The sequence below is a fragment of the Aotus nancymaae genome, unplaced genomic scaffold, assembly GCF_030222135.1.
Source record: "Aotus nancymaae isolate 86718 unplaced genomic scaffold, 86718_ANA_hifiasm-v0.15.2.pri h1tg000044l, whole genome shotgun sequence".
Lineage (NCBI taxonomy): Eukaryota > Metazoa > Chordata > Mammalia > Primates > Aotidae > Aotus > Aotus nancymaae.
This window is the reverse complement of record NW_026988458.1, coordinates 5,599,705-5,620,672: the sequence shown is the minus strand read 5'-3', so window position 1 is coordinate 5,620,672 and position 20,968 is coordinate 5,599,705. Positions and strand designations below refer to the sequence as shown.

General features: G+C 42.9%; 1 protein-coding gene across 2 annotated transcripts in view; it reads left to right on the top strand.

Moving 5' to 3' along the window:
- Positions 1 to 20,968, top strand: part of MYO16 (myosin XVI) — a 700,871-nt gene that overhangs the window by 83,389 nt on the left and 596,514 nt on the right. The window contains exon 1 of one of the 2 annotated variants that reach the window (XM_064361879.1): positions 10,965 to 11,296. The exons of the other annotated variant lie outside the window; for it this stretch is intronic. Within the exon in view, the coding sequence (XP_064217949.1) occupies positions 11,101 to 11,296 (196 nt within the window). The 5' untranslated portion in view covers positions 10,965 to 11,100. Of the gene's footprint in view, positions 1 to 10,964; positions 11,297 to 20,968 lie in introns of those variants that run through there. 2 annotated transcript variants of the gene reach the window in all.

Sequence of the window (20,968 nt, the reverse complement as noted above, 5' to 3'; positions counted from 1 at the left end):
ATTTGTACTTTGACAAATGTGGCTATTTCCTAGGCTTTACTCGTCACAGAGACTGTGCAAAAAGACCCTGAATCATTACATGCTCAGTGCTAGGTAGGTAGAGGGGTTCGTATGGAAAATGGGACATACGTAAAACATGGTTTCCTATCCAGCATCTTTGAAACCAAGAGCAGATTTAGAAACAGTTTTAATAGACTTCCCCTCCTCAAAATAGGAAAGGAAAAATACCAATAAAGGTATTTATTAAGAGCCAGTTTCCAGAAGACATTAAGTTATGAAGTTATTTTTACAGTAAATATTCATTATACTTGCAAATATTTCCATGACCCCTTAGGTAGGATTGCATTTTGTAGTCTTTTCATGGTTGGGTGATACTGTGTGATTAGTTGCGGTGAACTGGATATGAACGAATGTGTCATGTGTCATTGCCAAGGAGTGACGTGCACTGTTGGTGAGAGGCCTTGGACATCCTTTCCTTTTCCTCGGTTTCCGTGATTGCTAAAGTTCAAGGCTCAGCTGAACGGAGACCCCTGCCTGCCCATGATGTGCAGGTAACCTGAGAGATAAGTATACTTTGCTTTCAGCCACTGAGCTTTGGGGGTTGATTTTTACTGCAGTATAGTTTAGCCCATTTTTACTCTTAACAATAATTGAATATTTATGGACTGTGGTACAATGTATTGGAATCAATGTTGAATCAATGAATACTTCTTCCTATTTAGTCATGGAAAAGACATTAGGATGGTGTTTCAAGGGCTAAAGCAATGGCACAGGCAAAGGTGAGCTGAGAGCAGTGGTGGAGTGGACTCAATTCATAGTGGCCCCACATCCAGGCGGGGAACGGTCTCTGCTCACACCTATTGTGCTTGAATAATGTTCAATAGCAACTTCTTTTCTTCTCACGGGTCCTGGTTTGGATGATAAACTGTGTCTTAGTTTTTCATAAACCACACGTTGACTTCTTTATCCTTACCTTTTCCTACCGAACAGATTTTATGATCTACTTGTTATTATTAACCTGATTACTGTGTTTTGGTATATTTTCATATTACTATTTTATTTCTCCTATTTTATTGTGCTATTTCTCAATATAGCCCTTGATGTTTTCATTAATATGTTTTCTTTTCTCCTGGATTATAAAATACTAGTATTTATTTAGCTGCCTACTTTATACTATGTTGTAATAAACACAGTGGAATTTATTATTTCATGATATTGTTATTACTGTGTAGCCAGTAATCACTGTTACAACAAAGCAAATACCCATGCAGGAAAATGACATCTGATGCCCCAATATTACTTCTTTTACCTTTTCCGAAGTCTTGTTTAGGGCTCCAGGTATGACCATATATATACTGAACACCTCTCTCTTGTCTTCTCTCTCTCTCTCCCTGTCTGTCTGTCTGTCTGTCTCTCTCAAGTAAGTAGTGGCATCCATCTATTTGAAAAAGTTAGAGCAAATGTTTCCTGGAATCATGAGTCTGGAAAATTGGCGGCAATTGGAGAGAATAGTTCAAAAACAGTTCAATTTTCTAGCTCCTATGGAGCAAAATTACATATGTATCACCATGGCAAGTCTTGAGAAAGGTATTAGGATGTCATAAACGTATTCTGCTTAATTTTCCTGGCTCAAATTTCCTCTGTTTAATTCTCTCATATGTACTTTCCCTTTAACCTTTTGCGTTTATTTCTAAATGTGTGCAGTGAAATATATATAAGAATATTTCATAATCGATATTATACTCCTATTTTTAAAAAAATCAAATTTTTATAATCATTATTAATGGAAGAAACTTTCGATTTCTTGAAACCCATTATCAAAATTCTGCTTTCTAAACAACATATTTCCAGCATAGATTAAATTACCAGTCTATTTGCTTACTAAGAAAGCAGACATTCCATTTAGAAGTACTACACATATTCACCAAGGTCTGTAAAATCTGAGTCCTATGCAGTAGTTCTCAAGTGGTTCTTGGTATGCACTAGAATTACTTGGTAAGTTTTAAAGAGTAGTAATGCCTGAGTTTAACCCTAGAGTCAGATTTCATTGGTTGTAGCCGAGTATTGATATAATTTTGAGTTCCTCTGGAGATTCTAAAGAGCAGTCAGTACGAAGAACTGCTCTTTTAGTGGATCCCAAACTTTGGTGTGCACATTTTGGGTTGAATGGTATCCCCCAGACAGATATGTTGAACCCCTAATCCATGGGACCTGCAAATGTGACTTTATCTGGAAATAGAGCCTTTGCAGATGTTATCTAGTTAAGATGATGTCATTCTGAAGTAGGGCGGGCCCTAAGCCAATGACTGATGTCTTATGAGAGGAGGGGAGTTTGGGCACAGACACACGCACAGAGAAAGCAGCATGAGAAGACACAGAAGGACAGAAGACACAAACGAGAGAAGGCCTTGTGAGGATGGAGGTGGAGACTGGAGTGATGCACCCACAAGTTGTAGAACACCAACGACTGCCGGCCACCACCAGAAACCGAAGAGGAGAAGAAGAATTTTTCCTTACAGCCTTCAGAAGGAGCACAACCTCAGCCCTTTGATTTTAGAGATGCAGCCTCCAGTACTATGAGGGAATATATTTCTGCTGTTGTAAGCCACCATGTTTGTGTTACTTAGTTATGGCAGTCCTAGGAAATTAATACAGTGCAGAATGATCCTTTGCTGATTTACTAAAGTCAGAGAAGTCCAGTCCCTGTGACACACAGACATAACTGAATTTCTGGGAGTGGGTCCGTGGATGGGTGGCTGAAATTTGCTACAGCTCTCTAGGCCCTTGCAGTCCCTGGACCAGCAGCCTTGACATCCTTAGAAAAAGTCTCAGGTCCCTCACCTGATCTCCTGACTCTTACCTGCATTGGGACAAGATCACCTGATGACTCCCGGGAGTCCATCCTGCAGTCTGAGAAGTCCTGCCTCCGGAGCATCACGAGGTGCCCCAGGGGTGGGCTTGTTTGCTGTAGCCAAAAAAATTAATTTGTAATATGTGTAAGAGCTTCGATCTCTCAGAAAATGGAGTTAGTTCTTAAAAACACAAGTATTTCCTAAACACAAAAGAGGAGCATTCGGTGTTTCTTTGAAAATCTAGTTGAAAATTGAGTTCAACACAAAATAATAATTCACTTGCTCTTTAAAATAAAAAAAAAATCAGGCTCATAAATGGTTAATATCTCCATCCTTTCATTTTGAGTTCCAGGCTTTGTTTCTTTTCTTCTTTCTTTTCCATTTTTAGCTTACAGTCAATGACTTTTCATAATGATTGGAAGGAAACATAACAAAAATCAATTTCATGACTTATTTTTCCTAACAATAGTGGACAATGTGCTTTAGAAAAAAAGTATTCGAAATAGGGTTTCACTGTTGTTGAGCCTCCATTTTTATGTTAACTGTTTTCTCTTTTCTTCCTTGTCCTTTTCACTGTGTAAATGACCTACTTTGAAGTTTCAAATAAAAAGAAGTTAAATAGGCTTTTATTTGGCTCTTGATTCTGTCTTTTTCTAGCAAATTTGGAAAAGGTCCTGACTTTGAGTATAACATGGCTGAGTGTAGAGAAGAAAAGAAAGAGCTTACCCTGACTTGTCTCCTTTTCCTGGTGTGCTCAGGAGAACTTTTCTAGCACGAAGCCTAAGCAACTAACCTGCCAATATTTGCACTCTATGAATAGAGGCATTTGGGTAAAAAATATATATAAAATAGAGGATGTTTATCTACTTCTAAAGACATAAGATAAAAATAATTTAAGTATGTTGTGTGTGGGGTGTGGGTGGGTGGGGGTGGAGGGGTGGGGGACTGTGTGGGAGGTTTGGGGTATGTGTGGGAGTGAGTCTGGGGCGATGCGTGTGTTGGGGTATGGAGGGGTGTGTGGGTGTGGAGGGGCGTGGGGAGCTGTGTGTGTGGGAGTGTGTGTGGGTTGTGTGGGGCATGTGGGGCTTTGTGTGGGGTGTGTGGGTATGGGGCTGTGTGTGGGGGGGTGGGGCTATAGGTTGAGTGGGGTGGGTGAGGTCTGTGTGTGGGATGTGCGGGGATTGTAGGGGCTGTGGGACATGTTGGGGGCTGTGTGTGGGATGTGGGGGGATTGTAGGGGCTGTGGGGCATGTTGGGGGCTGTGTGTGGGATGTGGGGGGATTGTAGGGGCTGTGGGACATGTTGGGGGCTGTGTGTGGGATGTGGAGGGATTGTAGGGGCTGTGGGGCATGTTGGGGGCTGTGTGTGGGGTGTGGAGGGGGATTGTAGGGGCTGGGGGACATGTTGGGGACTGTGTGTGGGGTGTGGAGGGGGGTTGTAGGGGCTGTGGGGCATGTTGGCGGCTGTGTGTGGGGTGTGGAGGGGGATTGTAGGGGATGTGGGGCATGTTGGGGGCTGTGTGGGGTGTGGAGGGGGATTGTAGGGGATGTGGGACATGTTGGGGGCTGTGTGGGGTGTGGAGGGGGATTGTAGGGGATGTGGGGCATGTTGGGGGCTGTGTGTGGGGTGTGGGAGGGATTGTAGGGGCTGTGGGGCATGTTGGGGGCTGTGTGTGGGATGTGGAGGGATTGTAGGGGCTGTGGGGCATGTTGGGGGCTGTGTGTGGGATGTGGAGGGGGATTATAGGGGCTGTGGGGCATGTTGGGGACTGTGTGTGGGGTGTGGGGGGATTGTAGGGGCTGTGGGGCATGTTGGGGGCTGTGTGTGGGGTGTGGGGGGATTGTAGGGGCTGTGGGGCATGTTGGGGGCTGTGTGTGGGATGTGGGGGGATTGTAGGGGCTGTGGGGCATGTTGGCGGCTGTGTGTGGGGTGTGGAGGGGGATTGTAGGGGATGTGGGGCATGTTGGGGACTGTGTGTGGGGTGTGGGGGGATTGTAGGGGCTGTGGGGCATGTTGGGGGCTGTGTGTGGGATGTGGGGGGATTGTAGGGGCTGTGGGGCATGTTGGGGGCTGTGTGGGGTGTGGAGGGGGATTGTAGGGGATGTGGGGCATGTTGGGGACTGTGTGTGGGGTGTGGGGGGATTGTAGGGGCTGTGGGGCATGTTGGGGGCTGTGTGTGGGATGTGGGGGGATTGTAGGGGCTGTGGGGCATGTTGGCGGCTGTGTGTGGGGTGTGGAGGGGGATTGTAGGGGATGTGGGGCATGTTGGGGACTGTGTGTGGGGTGTGGGGGGATTGTAGGGGATGTGGGGCATGTTGGGGGCTGTGTGGGATGTGGAGGGATTGTAGGGGCTGTGGGGCATGTTGGGGGCTGTGTGGGGTGTGGAGGGGGATTGTAGGGGATGTGGGGCATGTTGGGGGCTGTGTGTGGGGTGTGGAGGGGGATTGTAGGGGCTGTGGGGCATGTTGGGGGCTGTGTGTGGGGTGTGGAGGGGGATTGTAGGGGCTGTGGAGCATGTTGGGGGCTTTGTGTGGAGTGTGGAGGGGGATTGTAGGGGCTGTGGGGCATGTTGGGGGCTGTGTGGGGTGTGGAGGGGGATTGTAGGGGATGTGGGGCATGTTGGGGGCTGTGTGGGGTGTGGAGGGGGATTGTAGGGGATGTGGGGCATGTTGGGGGCTGTGTGTGGGGTGTGGAGGGGGGTTGTAGGGGCTGTGGAGCATGTTGGGGGCTGTGTGTGGGGTGTGGAGGGGGATTGTAGGGGCTGTGGGGCATGTTGGGGGCTGTGTGGGGTGTGGAGGGGGATTGTAGGGGATGTGGGGCATGTTGGGGGCTGTGTGTGGGGTGTGGGAGGGATTGTAGGGGCTGTGGGGCATTTTGAGGGCTGTGTGTGGGATGTGGAGGGATTGTAGGGGATGTGGGGCATGTTGGGGGCTGTGTGTGGGATGTGGGAGGGATTGTAGGGGATGTGGGGCATGTTGGGGGCTGTGTGTGGGATGTGGAGGGATTGTAGGGGCTGTGGGGCATGTTGGGGACTGTGTGTGGGGTGTGGAGGGGGGTTGTAGGGGCTGTGGAGCATGTTGGGGGCTGTGTGTGGAGTGTGGAGGGTGATTGTAGGGGGTGTGGGGCATGTTGGGGGCTGTGTGGGGTGTGGAGGGGGATTGTAGGTGGTGTGGGGTGTGTTGGGGGCTGTGTGTGGGGTGTGGAGGGGGATTGTAGGGGGTGTGGGGCATGTTGGGGGCTGTGTGTGGGGGGGATTGTAGGGGCTGTGGGGCATGTTGGGGGCTGTGTGTGGGGTGTGGGAGGGATTGTAGGGGTTGTGGGGCATGTTGGGGGCTGTGTGTGGGATGTGGAGGGATTGTAGGGGATGTGGGGCATGTTGGGGGCTGTGTGTGGGATGTGGAGGGATTGTAGGGGCTGTGGGGCATGTTGGGGAGTGTGTGTGGGGTGTGGAGGGGGGTTGTAGGGGCTGTGGAGCATGTTGGGGCTGTGTGTGGGGTGTGGAGGGGGATTGTAGGGGGTGTGGGGCATGTTGGGGGCTGTGTGGGGTGTGGAGGGGGATTGTAGGGGGTGTGGGGCGTGTTGGGGGCTGTGTGTGGGGTGTGGAGGGGGATTGTAGGGGGTGTGGGGCATGTTGGGGGCTGTGTGGGTTGTGGAGGGGGATTGTAGGGGGTGTGGGGCGTGTTGGGGGCTGTGTGTGGGGTGTGGAGGGGGATTGTAGGGGGTGTGGGGCATGTTGGGGGCTGTGTGGGGGGTGTGGGAGGGATTGTAGGGGATGTGGGGCATGTTGGGGGCTGTGTGTGGGGTGTGGGAGGGATTGTAGGGGGTGTGGGGCATGTTGGGGGCTGTGTGTGGGATGTGGAGGGATTGTAGGGGCTGTGGGGCATGTTGGGGAGTGTGTGTGGGGTGTGGAGGGGGTTTGTAGGGGCTGTGGAGCATGTTGGGGGCTGTGTGTGGGGTGTGGAGGGGGATTGTAAGGGGTGTGGGGCATGTTGGGGGCTGTGTGGGGTGTGGAGGGGGATTGTAGGGGGTGTGGGGCGTGTTGGGGGCTGTGTGTGGGGTGTGGAGGGGGATTGTAGGGGGTGTGGGGCATGTTGGGGGCTGTGTGGGGTGTGGAGGGGGATTGTAGGGGGTGTGGGGCGTGTTGGGGGCTGTGTGTGGGGTGTGGAGGGGGATTGTAGGGGGTGTGGGGCATGTTGGGGGCTGTGTGTGGGGGGATTGTAGGGGATGTGGGGCATGTTGGGGGCTGTGTGTGGGGTGTGGGAGGGATTGTAGGGGGTGTGGGCATGTTGGGGACTGTGTGTGGGGTGTGGGAGGGATTGTAGGGGGTGTGGGGCATGTTGGCGGCTGTGTGTGGGGTGTGGGGAGCTGTGTGTGGTGTGTGGACTATGAGGATGTGTGTGGGATGTGTGTGTGTGTGTGTGTGTTGGGGTATGTGGGCGTATGAGGGTATGGGGGGCCTTACGGGGGTGTGTGGTGGCTGTGGGGGTCGTATAGGGGATGATGGGTCGGGGAGGTGTAGGAGATGTGGGGGCGTGAGTTGTGGAGTGGGTAAGTTGCGGTGTGTGGGGTTGTGTGTGTGGTGTGTGGAGGTGTGTAAGATGGAGTGTGGAGTAGGGTGGGGCTGTGGGAGGCTGTTTGGGGTTTGTGGGGTGTGTGTGGTGTGTGTGAGGGTGGCTGTGTGCGTGGGGGTTGTGTACTGTGTACTTACCTGTGTGTGTGGGGGGGTGGTGGTGTTAGAGACCTGGGATTCATTCTCTCTTGGATGCTTTGATGCCAGCACAGGGCCATTCTCAATAGTATATGATGACAATGATTGCATTCCACTTTAAAAAAAAAAAAACTATATGCAACTGCTAAAATAAATAGTTGATGTAATTATTTGTTAAAATTTGTAGGACATTGTACTCTTCTCCAGAGAAAATTGCAATCATGGTTCCTTCCAAATAAGATTCCCTCTGCCACCACTGAGTTTGGTGACTGCCTCTCTAATGTTCGTCCCTGTGAGCCCAGGTGGAAGTGCCTCGTTCGCGTTGGGTCACCGGGAAATGAACACCTTCAGTATCATTTCACTGTCATCTCTGAGGGGCCTGTTTTCTCTCTTGAAAGTGAGGAGTAAATGGAGGGTAGAGGAGTTGGGGTGAATATCATGCTTCAGAAATGGAGAGTTTGTTAGCAGTCATTTAGTATGGACACATCACAGGATTAAACTAAAATACTCAAATGGCTCTTCTCAGAGGAATTTAAGATGGAAACGTAAGCTTCAATGCTCGTGTGAATCAGGCCGTATAAAAGGTGCAGAAGGCAGGCTGGAGTTCGGTTAATCCAGCAGAGCAGAGGTTTCTGGCAAAGGATTCTGGGAATCAGTTCTCCCAGGGAGCTGCCCGCAGGGGCGTGAGCTGCTCGCAGGACTGCAGTGTTTCCTTCAGCTGGACGCACCTGAGACACCATCCACAGCAGGACGGTGCGGTCAGCGCTTCAGAGTGTGAGACCTCACAGATGATGAGTTTCCCTGTGTATTTTTATTTTATTATTATTATTTTTTTTTTGAGACGGAGTTTCGCTCTTGTTACCCAGGCTGGAGTGCAATGGTGCGATCTCGGCTCACCGCAACCTCCGCCTCCTGGGTTCAGGCAATTCTCCTGCCTCAGCCTCCTGAGTAGCTGGGATTACAGGCACGCGCCACCATGCCCAGCTAATTTTTTGTATTAGTAGAGACGGGGTTTCACCATGTTGACCAGGATGGTCTCGATCTCTGTGTATTTTTAAAGTGAGAAATAAAAACTGGTTTACATAGTGGTATTTCTTAACCCATGACATTAGGAAACTGTTACCTATAAAACTAGACATGAAGAGACATGACCCGCTACTGAGGGTGTTGATACATTTAGCCCCAGGCTCTGCCTTTTTCAGAGCCTCACGTGTGAATCCACTGCACACACCTTTCTGCAAGGGCGAGGTCAACACTCCAGCTCAGACACCTGTTATGAAGTCATACTTAGAGTCTGCTGGGCTCTTGTGCCGCTCCCAGGCCCTGTCAGCCTGTCACGCCCTCTGTCCTGACAATAATAACTCACCTGCTGTCCTCCTAGAAGCACAAGACAGCCCCCAATACCCAGGAGGGTGCACCTGGCAGACACAGCTGGCCCACGGTGGTCCACTGAACATGAACAATTTTTCCAGACCTCAACCCTCAGCACAACCAGGTGACTCTGTGCTCATGATGGAACAAGACCCCTCTGTAACATATGAACTCAGACAAAACGTGAACATTATTCAAGCCACCCAAATGCTAGCTACCCGAGACACCCTTGCTGGCTAATCTGAGTGATGCTACTTCTTGTCTAATTACAGCCTTAGCCTGGCTCTTGTCCTCACTCCTTAGAGATGAGGTTTACCATGAACTGACCCATGTCCTGACAGCATCCAACCCCTAGAATATCCCTGCTTCCTTGAACACCCTCTAAAAGTACCTGACACAGTCCACATCCTGTAGGTCTGTCTTGCTGCGATGCCCACAATGCCTCCCTGGCTGCGTTCTCCCTCATTGCAGCGATGGGAACCCTCACGTGTTCAGCCTCAGGTGTGTCTGCAGGTCTTGGTGAAGAGCACTGGCACTCTTTCCTGCCTTCACAATGCCTGCTTCCCTCATCCTTTGCCTAATAAGTGTTTCTTGAATCCCAGCTGGGTATTCCAGCTCTTGCCAGCTGCTCTCCTCCCTAGTCAAGTGATTATTATGTTGCCATCTTTTAACAAATATTTTGGAAACTGTATACTGGAGAACTGGCCTCAATTGACCTACACTGAAATTCTTCAATGGCTCTGTTGGGACACTTTGGTGCCGGATAATTTTAGACAACCTGAAAGCTCTAGGCAGGGAAACTTCTTTGCATCCTTTGTTGCAATCCCTGGGGCTGAATCTGTTCTTTTAGCCCCCTACCAGCCCAGTGTTGTTGAGTGAATGACAGGTCTTGTACCATAGCCTGCTTGATATGTGACATTCTTAGAAATATTCAGGCATCCATTTGTTGGATCTCTGCATTGGGAAATGAGTGTGAACCAGTCATCAGCAGCACTCTTCCAAATAGAAGTTTCTCTGATGATATGATTCATAGAAGCTGAAGGAGAGGAATAATTTTTTGCCTCTTGGTGATCAGTTAGGGATAACTTTTGCTGAGAGGTTAAGGCATAGTGAATTCTGGCTCATACACATCAAAGGATTTCTGACTTCAAATTCTTAAATATATTCAATCTACATATTGCATGGCTATTTTGACTATCTGAACTCTAAAGTGAAAATGTCAAAATCTTGACTTCTGTGGGGAAGGTTTTTCTTCCTGTATATGGCATCTCTCTTCTTAAATTAGCTCTAATTGTTTTGTAGATACATATGTATTTCTTTCAGGGACCAATCACAGAAGTCTGGAATATCCAGACTGGAAATTCACAGTTTATATTGGCTTTATGAGTTCTGTTCCGGTTTTCTTCGTAGTAGTAGGCTAATTTAATTCATTCCACAAAATTGAATGGATTACAGAATCAGGTCAAATCTCCCCACCCCACATGGCTTGAAGAGTCTGACTGATACATTTTATAAAGAGCCTGACTTACAGCTTGCTCTTGAGTTTAAAAAAAAAAAAAAAAAAAGATCCTTCAATACAGTTTTGCATATTTACATAAGGTTACATCCCTAAGTGATTAAGACACCTAGTGCAGTTAAAATAGTCACATTCTTTTAGTGGAAGTCTAATCAGGTCTCTGATACCCCAGGCAGCGGCTCCCCTGCAGAAGTTCAAATCCCTCTTTGCTCTCTAATCACTATAGAGTCAGCCTCCTCTCCACCTGCTGGGAGTGTTTTGACAGAAAGCAAGGACTTGGCCCTCAGCAGCCTCTGATCCCTCCAATAAATAAGGCTGCTGATCTTCACGCCTCCTCTTCCCTCTGCCCCACTTCAACTCCAGTCCTCCTGTGTAAACCTTTAACTTTTTTTATTGTATGGATTTTAATGTTCATCATGCTGGCTACTTTGAGTGTTTTTAGAGATAAAAAGGAGTGCACATATCAGAGTTCAATGCAAATTCAGAAATTAAGCCTTTTTTTTTGTTTGTTTTTTTACCTTGAGCAGGCTAAGGCTTCCCTATTAATTAAAGAGCTGTACTCCAGCTCTCCAGTCAAAAAGGACAGCAGCCAACTGCTGTGGGCTGATTTTGGGGCTGCCTTTGAGTTAACCTGAGTTGATTTGTTTTATGGAATGACTTTTTCTCTTTTAAAGTCGATCTACAGGAATCAGCCTCATTCACTGTGTGTGTTGAGAGGTGGGGATGGGGGAGGGATGCGTCAGACTGAGCGTGGACCAGAACTGCGCTTGGAGACTTTCATTGAAAAGAGAGGAGAGATTTCCAAAGGTTGTATTTTCCTTCTGGTTGGAGCCTCTCATCCACACTGTGGTAAGTGGGTCAGCTCTGGTTCACTCTTCTTTTTAGAAGAACAGGAGAATTCCATGCAGAATTAACTCTGCATTTTCCACAAGTGAATTTAAGTTCCCTTGTTTTAACTTTAAAATGTGGGTATGTCAGTATTAAAAGCTTTTTCTTTGCTTTGGTTTTGTTTTTGCTTTCTGATAACTAGATTCAGCTCAGCCTAATTGAATCATTTTCTTTAAAAATTTAGCTCTAATTAAAGCTATTAAAAAAGTCACAGTTCTGAAAGTCTTCATGAGTGAAGATGAAATGTTGAAAAATTTTGAAAGACAGACAAAAAAGTGATTTTGTCAGGTATAAATGTTTTAGTAAAGTCTTGTGTACAATTTAAGATTGAAGCTCATAATAGAAAATAGTATTTTTTTCTTATTCAAGAGCACATACACATACATTTTAAATGCCTATATAATATGTCTAATACAATTAAAACTGACACCATTTTTTTTACAATATGTGATGTGTTTTGCATATATCATATTCTCACAAAACATAATGTACTTTTTGTAGAAACAGTGTATCTGGGTTATCTGAATTATTCAGCCTTGGCTTTTTTTTTAATAAAGCAATAGCCACCATTTGATAGACAAAACCTAGTGTTAGATAGATCAGCAGGGTGACTAAGGTTACAATAATCTACTGTACATTTCAAAATAGAAGAGAATATTTCAAATGTTTCTAGTATAGAGAAAAGACAAATTCTAAAAGTGATGGATCCCAGGTACAGTGATTTGATCTGTAAAAATTAGATGAATGTACTAAATTATCACATGTACCCTGAAACTATATACATCTTATGCATCAATAAAAATCAAGGTAAAAAATAATGGCCATTATTTATGAAGCTTCCTTTATTCAGGTGTTAGATCTTTACTGCATTATTTCACTATATACTTACAACAAACTCATGAGTTAGACATTTTTGTTACTCTCTTAAGATATATATTTATAGGAAAGTGACACATACACATGGTTAAAGTAAACCAAATAGTACTGAAGGTTCACAAGGAAAACCTACAATCTCTTTGCCCCATAGCCATCCTTACCTAGTTTTGTACCTCAGAGAAAAATATTTAACTATTTATGTCTTTAGATCTTGGGGGCTTTACCTCCAGATTCCTAAATAATATGTCAAGTCTGCAATTGTTTATTTTTTTAAGACGTTGTCTTATCAATATCTTGCTATTATAGATAGGGATTCAGCTCATCCTACACCATTCTCCATCTCCTATCACCCCATTGTGTTTGATACATACATGTAACTTTTAGTTTTTCTCCTGTCAGTCACCTTGATAACTTCAAAAACGCTTAAGCCTATATTTATTGTTCTATCAACAATAGACAGTATTTCTCAACTCATTTTATAAAATGCAGTTGGTAGTTCTTCTGCCCTCTCCTGCCCTGCCATTCCCCTCTACTTTCCAAACTCTATCAGCCATGGCTTGCTTTTGATCATCTTGAAAATATGAAATTGCTGATGTGTGATTACTGGTGGTTTCATGTGGTTATGGTCAAGGTAAAGAACATTAGATTGTGTTTCATAACCATTGTAAAGTCTTCCATATCTGTGGGATGGTTTCAAGGTGGAAAACCAATTCATATTACTTATAATCTTATAACTCTATAAATGTGTTTATAAACAGGGATACATAATAGAAAAAGATAACTTTTCCTTCTTTACCAGCCTTTATTGCAAGCGAGAAATTGCCTTAGAATAATTCTCCTTTTGAATAGTCCACCATTCCCTTACCCATGGCTGCTCCACCTCTGAAAATACTGTTAGTACTGAGAAGGTGAATCAGCAGCACCTTGGAGACAGCTGCTTTAGTGAGACATGGAAACGGGGGGAAGAGATCAATATCAGTGTTACTTTCCTTGGTTTATTCTGCAAATATTTATTGAGCAACTTCCATGAGCCAGAGATTGTGTGACAGGGCACAGAATGAATCACACGGTGAATCTGATTCCTGCCTTCAAGTTGCTGACACTCTAGTGGCAGTAATTTGTGTGTGGCTCTCCACGAATAAACACTGGAGTGATGGAGAGAGAGAGAGACAGACAGAGAGATGGAGAGACAATTAAACTTCTCACCTCTAATACAGAAATAGTAAAATTCTTATTTGTGTTAAGTTGTCTGGAAGATTTTATATTTCCATAATTTTGAGAATTAAGTTGAAATTTACATAACAAACCAAATTGAATTGTCTTTCCATGGTAGAACAATATTTTTAAAGGTTGTTATTCAAGTGATAGGTTGAGGCTTTTTGTTTTGTTTGCCTTTTAGCTGCTACTGTCAAATATGAGTTGAAAGTATCCATTTTCTGTTACTGGACTTGCTAATTCATAGAAAAAAAAAAACAGTTTTAATTGTGAAATAAGTAGTTTTGTTTCACATAACCAGAAACTCTTGAACAACCTTTGTTCATCAAATTCCCTCTACCCTTACACCTTCTCAGGGCAGTGTTGTCCTGAGAACTTACGTGATTTGTAGAGATAAATATGATCTCCACTCCCTCCATTTTTATTCATTGGAACATAAAACTGCTTTGATTGAGATCAAGTGCAAGAAATCTGTGTTTGAACAACTGGAATACTGAACAAAATTACCTGTGGTTTATTTCTCCTTGTGTAAGTACTCTTTTTTCCCTAGTATCTTGGGAAAACAAGGGTTGTGCTCACTCTAGGCTGTTACTTTATAATTCCAGTGTCAGTCGTAGGTCACAGTCTGCTTATAGCTAAGAAGGCTGTGTATACCACATAGAAGAGTGTCTGGATCGTAGCGCTCCATTCGCATGTTTGGAATCAGGGAAGAAGTAGAGCTATCCCAGATGCTGCTCAATGGCATTAAAACAAAAATCAAATGCCCGCTGTGAGGTTTCCGTGAATTCCTAGGGAGCTAAACATTTTTATGGTTCCTTGTGGCTCTAAATTACTCCTCCACCGATTACTATAATTTTCTGTTTGTCTTACAAAACTCACATGCTTTCCCAGTTTTGGGTGGAGAGAGTTCAGAGATGAAATGAGGTCCTTTCTTTGTACCCTTGAACAGGGATGGAAAGAAAAGTAAACAACAGAAAATCTATTCACAGAGGCCATTTGCCAGCATAGTGGACTTTATGCAAAGTTTGGGAAATTTTTCTTAAATTCCATGTCCAGTAATTTGGCCATCCATTTGCACAATCATCCATTGTATTTTTAGACACACCCCCAGGACTTATTTTTGCAAACAAAATTATTCAGCTGAAAAAAAGTCAGCAGTACCTCTCTAATTACTCCTATTTACCCTAATCCTTGACTTTTTAAGATCACATTTTCTTGGACTCTGATTCTGATGCAAAACTTTTGGCAACATTTCCCTGAGACAGTGTAAGGGTAGGGGGAAATTGATGAACAAAGGTTGTTCAAGAGTTTCTGATTATGTCAGACAAAACTGCATTTGTACTTTGGCTCTGATATTTACTGATCATTGGCATTGCTTAATTTGCTGAGCTTCTCTCTAAGTTGTAGCCTCCTTGTATGAAATGTGGGTAATTACAACATTTTACCTACCACATAGAGCTGTGAGCATTGAATAACACAGTGCATCAAAGGTGCTTAGCATTGTGTCCAGTAACTGGTAAGAAGACAAAAGCTTTCCTTTGTTAACATTGTATTATTAATGCTGCTGCTGTTGACCTTCACACATTCAGAAGACCTTAAGGTTCATCAATCATCTTTAGAAATTTTTACTACTACAGAATTTACTACATTTAAAAATAGTTCCCTAGGAGAGAAGCAAAACTACAAGACAAAAGGTAAATGGTGGGGAAAACCATACCCTAGAGCTAGTGGCATGACTGAACTATTTCACTTTCTGTTAGAAATTCTAGGACTTTGAAGTGTCAATACTTTGAAACTTAGCAACCATGGTATGAACAGGAGCACTATTTTTTCTTTCATTTTACGGTTGCTTTTGCAAAATTTAGTAAATGTAGCCCATAACAGACCTTTGTTAGTGATAACAGTCTTGCCTTAAATGCTGACCATTTATTTATTTTACTATGGATTTTTATAAGCAAATAAGCCTTTTCAACTTTATATTTTCCAGCAGGTCTTGTTGAAAATGGCATTATTTTTATGCCACTTTTCCTCATGAAGATTTTTTAAATTTTATTTTACAAAAAGAAATATGAAGAGAGAGAAAAAAGTAATCCCAATTCCTTTTTACTTGAGGGCTTCTTGTGTGGCTTTGAACTCGGCAGGTAGGGTATTTTGACCCATATAAAAGCCTTACAAAGGGACCACATTTTTTGTGAGGTAGACAGAGATCACTGTGGATGTGTGCTTCATTCAATGCCCCGTTTCCCTTTGCAGATGTGTGTCCCATGGAGCACCGCAACTGAATTTTAAGCTTTTGAAAGTAACATCTAGGATTTGATGAATTTGGACTGTGTTGTAAGAAAGTGGAAAATTGAAAAGCTTCCTAAAACCTGTTAGAGAATATCCTATTATTTATTTTAGCTATACACCATTAACAGAGTAATTATTTGAAATTTAATAGGTTCCATCCCAATAAATTTTTAAAAAAATGAGAAGGAACATAATTTTAAATCACATATATATAAGTTGTATGCAGAGGAAACAAAGGGAAATACCGAATTAATTATTCTCTGCTTAAAGAACTATAAATCCTATGGTCATCTAAAAGTCAGATTAGGGACTAAATAATTTATTTCTTTTTTAATATGACAGTATAGTAATTTGGTTTCAAATTTCAAGATGATTCTAAATTCTTCCATGCAGTGTATATGAGGAGGCTGTGCCCAGAGAAGTTATAAGACAATCCTAGGGACCCAGAGACTGTGCACATTCACCTGCATCCCAGACCTTTGTCCCAACTTCCAACCCCACCCTGAGCCTACATTTTTATATTTCTAGTCCTGTATTTGGAATAAGGGAAGGTAGGCAATGGGTGAACACTGCTGAGAGTTTGGTTATTTGGCTTTTATGTTGTCTTGAGGCAGTTTACCAACACATTCAGGAACCTACAGCTATCCCTCAGGCCTCTCAGTTTGGGAGAGTGTGACTTTGCAATTGGTGCTCTCGATTCTTTTGACCTGCTGTGAACTTGATGTGACTCAACCAAATTCATATGTTGAAGCCAAATCCCCAATGTGATTATATTAGGAGGTGGGGCTGTCGGGAGGTGAGGAAGTTATAATGGTGGGGCCCTCATGTTGGGATGAGTGCCCTTATAAGAACACACACTAGAGTTTTCTCTCTCTCTCATTGTCATGTGAAGATATGATGAAAATATAGCCCGGGAAGAATTCCACCACTGGACACCAGGTCTGCCAGTGCCTTGATCCTGGACTTCCCAGCCTCACAACTCTGAGAAGCACTTATCTGTGATTTAAGCCATATGGCCTGAGGCATTCTCTTTTAGCTGCCTGAACTGACTGAGGCACTGCCTACACAGGCATACAGCATTTCATCAGTTTTTATAGGATGTAGACCTCTTGCCCCTTTGGTTCTCTGTAGCCTTCTTTTCCTTTCCTTAACTCTTGCCTCTCTGATGCACTCTTTGGTAGTCATTTTCTATATAATTGCAACCTTAAAAGAACATGTGTAGATTTTTAATATATTGGTAAGAGTTTTGAAGATGTTTTGATAGTAATTTAATTCCTTCTTCCGAGGGAATTTTTTGAAAATCAACATAGTCATAGAACATGTCACTAATAAGTGAAAACATTAAAATGTAACAAATGTGGGGAAAAATTATATGTTATGTTGTAACTGTGGCCTAGAGCCTTGCTTTTGAGAAATCAATCTGTCTTGACTTTGAAATATTAAATAAGGCTACATTGGAAGTGGTAGTTTGGCCCTGCAATATTCTGAACAATACTGAGGAATATTTTCACTCCAGAAAATCGTTCACTATTTGTAGAAGAACCTTCATTTTGAAACTACCACCAATGGAATCCATTTTCCATCTCTACTCCTGCAGCTTTCTCTTATTGACTAAAAAGTTCCTACTGAATTTGGAGGCAAAACTAGAGAAACTGTAACACCTGCTATGAAGTAGTGGACAGGTATAGAAAAGCATATCCTGAATTGAGGGAATGCTCCTGGAGAAAAAAACCTGGAAAAATGTCCAGTTTCCATGTAAGCCCTGGTTACACAGTATGTGGTTTGAAGTGAAATAATGAGTCTATTGAAATGTATGTAATAAAAGAGGACTTAGACTCTTAAATAAATTACCAAGGAATTTGCTCTTTGTTTTAAAAAATATATTCCAAGGGAGTATCTTGAGATATCACAAAACACATATCTCACCTAAAAACTAACTGAGAATTAGATTTGATGTGTGTCATGATTGTGTTGGTGATGAAAAGATAGAGGGAACAGCCAGTTTTGCTAATTAGGAAAATCCTGGACATGTTTGCATCATCCTACAATGTTGTGATCAATCTAGAAGGCATTAAATTGACTACTTTTCCTAATAGAGATAATGCATGTGTTTTGAATTGTTAATTGGCTCTAAAATTAGTTATAGCATATTTCTAAATTGAACCAAAGTGGGAAAAACTCATAGGCTTAATCTGAAATAGGTTATTCATCAATTTCATATACAACTTTGGTTTTTTATGATTTTAGATGTTGAATCTTTGAAATAATATTTATATTATCTAATGATAACTTTTGATGTTTGGATAGGTCATTGTCTTTACATTTTAAATTTAAGCTTCTTTTTTGCTTTCAATTCATGTGATTAACTCCTTTGGATGAACTTGTTAGGTGTCTGTCACTGCAAGTTCATTTGAATGCCTTATTTTTTGACTTAAAGCACTATCTATATTTTGCTATATTTAGCAGTTTGACGGCTATGTTTGTACCAGGTTTAATGAACAAAGGAAGGTCAATAAATCATCCTGCTACAGCTAACACATATGCTTATGCTATTTTCTTGTCTCTGAGTAAAGCCTTAATAGATTATTCTTTTCCAAATCTTTTTTTCTTAAACACTAGTGATCCTTGATCTATAACAAATACATTCAATAAATATATTGAGTGCCTTGTATTAGTCTGTTATTACACTGCTACAAATAAATACCTGAGACTGGGTAATTTATAAAGAAAAGAGATTTAATTGACTCACAGTTCTGCGTGGCTGGGGAGGCCTCAGGAACCTTACAATCGTGGCAGAAGGGGAAGCAGACACGGCCTTGGGCAGACAAGAGAAATGCAAAGCGAAGGAGGAAGAGCCCCTTCTAAAACCATCAGATCGCACAAGAACTCACTATCACAAGAACAGCATTACCCCCATGACTAATTACTCCTCCTGAGGTCCCTTCCCCAACAGTGGGGATTATAATTTGGATAGCAATTTAAGATGAGAATTGAATGGGTTACAGAGCCAGACCATGTCAGTGCCTACACTGTGTGTAACCTAATGAGGCATACTAAGATATTTTGGTGAAAAAGACATCCCTGTGCCAAGGAACTAAATCTGAAAGTCCCTTTTGGGAAGGCCAGGCAAGGACTAAAATAGTGACTTGTAATATTTGAAGAAAGAATGCAGTAGTAAGACCAAGGAAATGAAGTAGCGTTTAGCAAAGTATGGACAAAAATCATAGTGAGTGAATGGGGCCATTTATTGCAATGGTGATAGCCCAAATGAACCAGCAGAATAATCAAGGCAAAGTTGAGATGCTAGTGGAGAAATTCTTGACAATACTAACTCAAATATTAACATTGAAGTTGACTTAAAGTTTTGAATTATTGAAGTCATCTTCAATGTATAAGTTTAGGTCCTAGATTCTGAACTTTTCTATCACAAATTTTAGTTTAATGCTTGATTTTTCTGATTTTGATGACTATTTCATTAGCAGATTTTTATTTTATGGAAGGATTTTAAATAAGCACTTACCAACTTAATTGCAACTGTGTTTCTGTTTTACTTAATACATTGTCAGACTTGGAGGGCAGGTACAGTGTCTGTTTTTCCACTTGTATACCTCTGCACGGTTCATGGCAATGGGTAATATATTATTGAATAAATGGCTGGATGCATAGATGGATGGATGGATTGGTGGTTGTCTAGATGGATGAATGGATTTGGAATGTCCCAGCAGGATTATGTATATTTGAAATATTCTATCCATGTGTATGCATTTCTACTTTTTCAGGAATTATCAATGGAGTGTTCTGTGGGAAACAATCCATATCTGGTAGTGACAATGGGTTTTGATAATAAGCAAAGCCCTTCTACCTTTATCATAGTCCTGCATCACAGTTATATGCTTGTTCAGTTATATATGGTCATTTCTTAAAGGACTGACTCTTAGACATAATATGGACTTCTGTGAAAGAATTATACTTGAATCCTAAATATAGCTATGAGTGCCAAGAATATAATTACTTCTGCTTTTAAGGAGTCAGTCTTAGTAATCTATCTTTGCTTAACTTACAGGAATATTCATCATCTGATTTTCTCCATATGAAAAAAAATCCCTTCCAATGTCCAAGTACCCTGCAATGTTGTAGGGTACTGATGTGGTCTGACTCTCTGTCCCCACCCAAATCTCATCTTGAATTATAATAAAAATTGTAATCCCCACACGTGGGATGTGATTGGATCATGGGGGTGGTTCCCCCATGCTGTTCTCATGATAGTGGGTGAGTTCTCATGAGATCGATGATTTTATAAGGGGCTATTATTCCTTCACTTGCACTTCACTCACCTGCCATCATGTGAAGAAGGACTTGTTTGCTTCCCCTTCTGCCATGATTGTAAGTTTTCTGTGGCCTCCCTAGCCATGCAGAACTGTGAGTTAATTGAACCTATTTCCTTTATAAATTTCACACTCTTGGGTATTTCTTCATAGTAGTATGAAAATGAACTAATATAGTAAATTGATACCAGGGTAGTGGGACTATAAAGATACCTAAAAATATGGAAGTGACCTTGGAACTGGGTAACAGGCAAAGGTTGAAACAGTTGGGAAGGCTCAGAAAAAGACAGGAAAATGTGGAAAAATTTGGAACTTCATAGGGACTTATTGAATAGTTCTGACCGAAGTTCTGATAGTGATATGGACAATGAAGTCCAGGCTGAGGTAGTCTCAGATGCAGATGAGGAACTTCTTGGGAACTGGAGCAAAGGTCACTCTTGCTATGCTTTAGCAAGGAGACTGATGCCATTTTCCCCCTGACCTAGAGATCTGTGGAACTTGAACTTGAGATAGATTATCTGAAATTGGCACTTACGTTTAAAAGGGAAGCAGAGGATAAAAGTTTGGAAAATTTGCAGCCTAATGATGTGATAGAAAAGAAAAATCCATTTTCTAGAGAAATTCAAGTTTGCTGCAGAAATTTGTGTAGGTAATGAGGAGCCAAATGTTAATCACCAAGACAATGGGTAATTTGTCTCCAAGGCATGTCAGAGACCTTCTCAGCTCCTCTCATCACAGGCTAAGAGGCCTAGGAGAGAGAAAAATGGTTTTGTGGGTAGGCCCAGGACATGGTACCAAGTGTCCCAGCTGCTTCAGCTCCAGCCCTGGGTAAAAGCCAAGGTACAGCTTGGACCAGTGTTTCAGAGGGTGAAAGTCCCAAACCTTGGCAGCTTCCACATGATGTTGGTCCTCTGGGTAGACAGAAGTC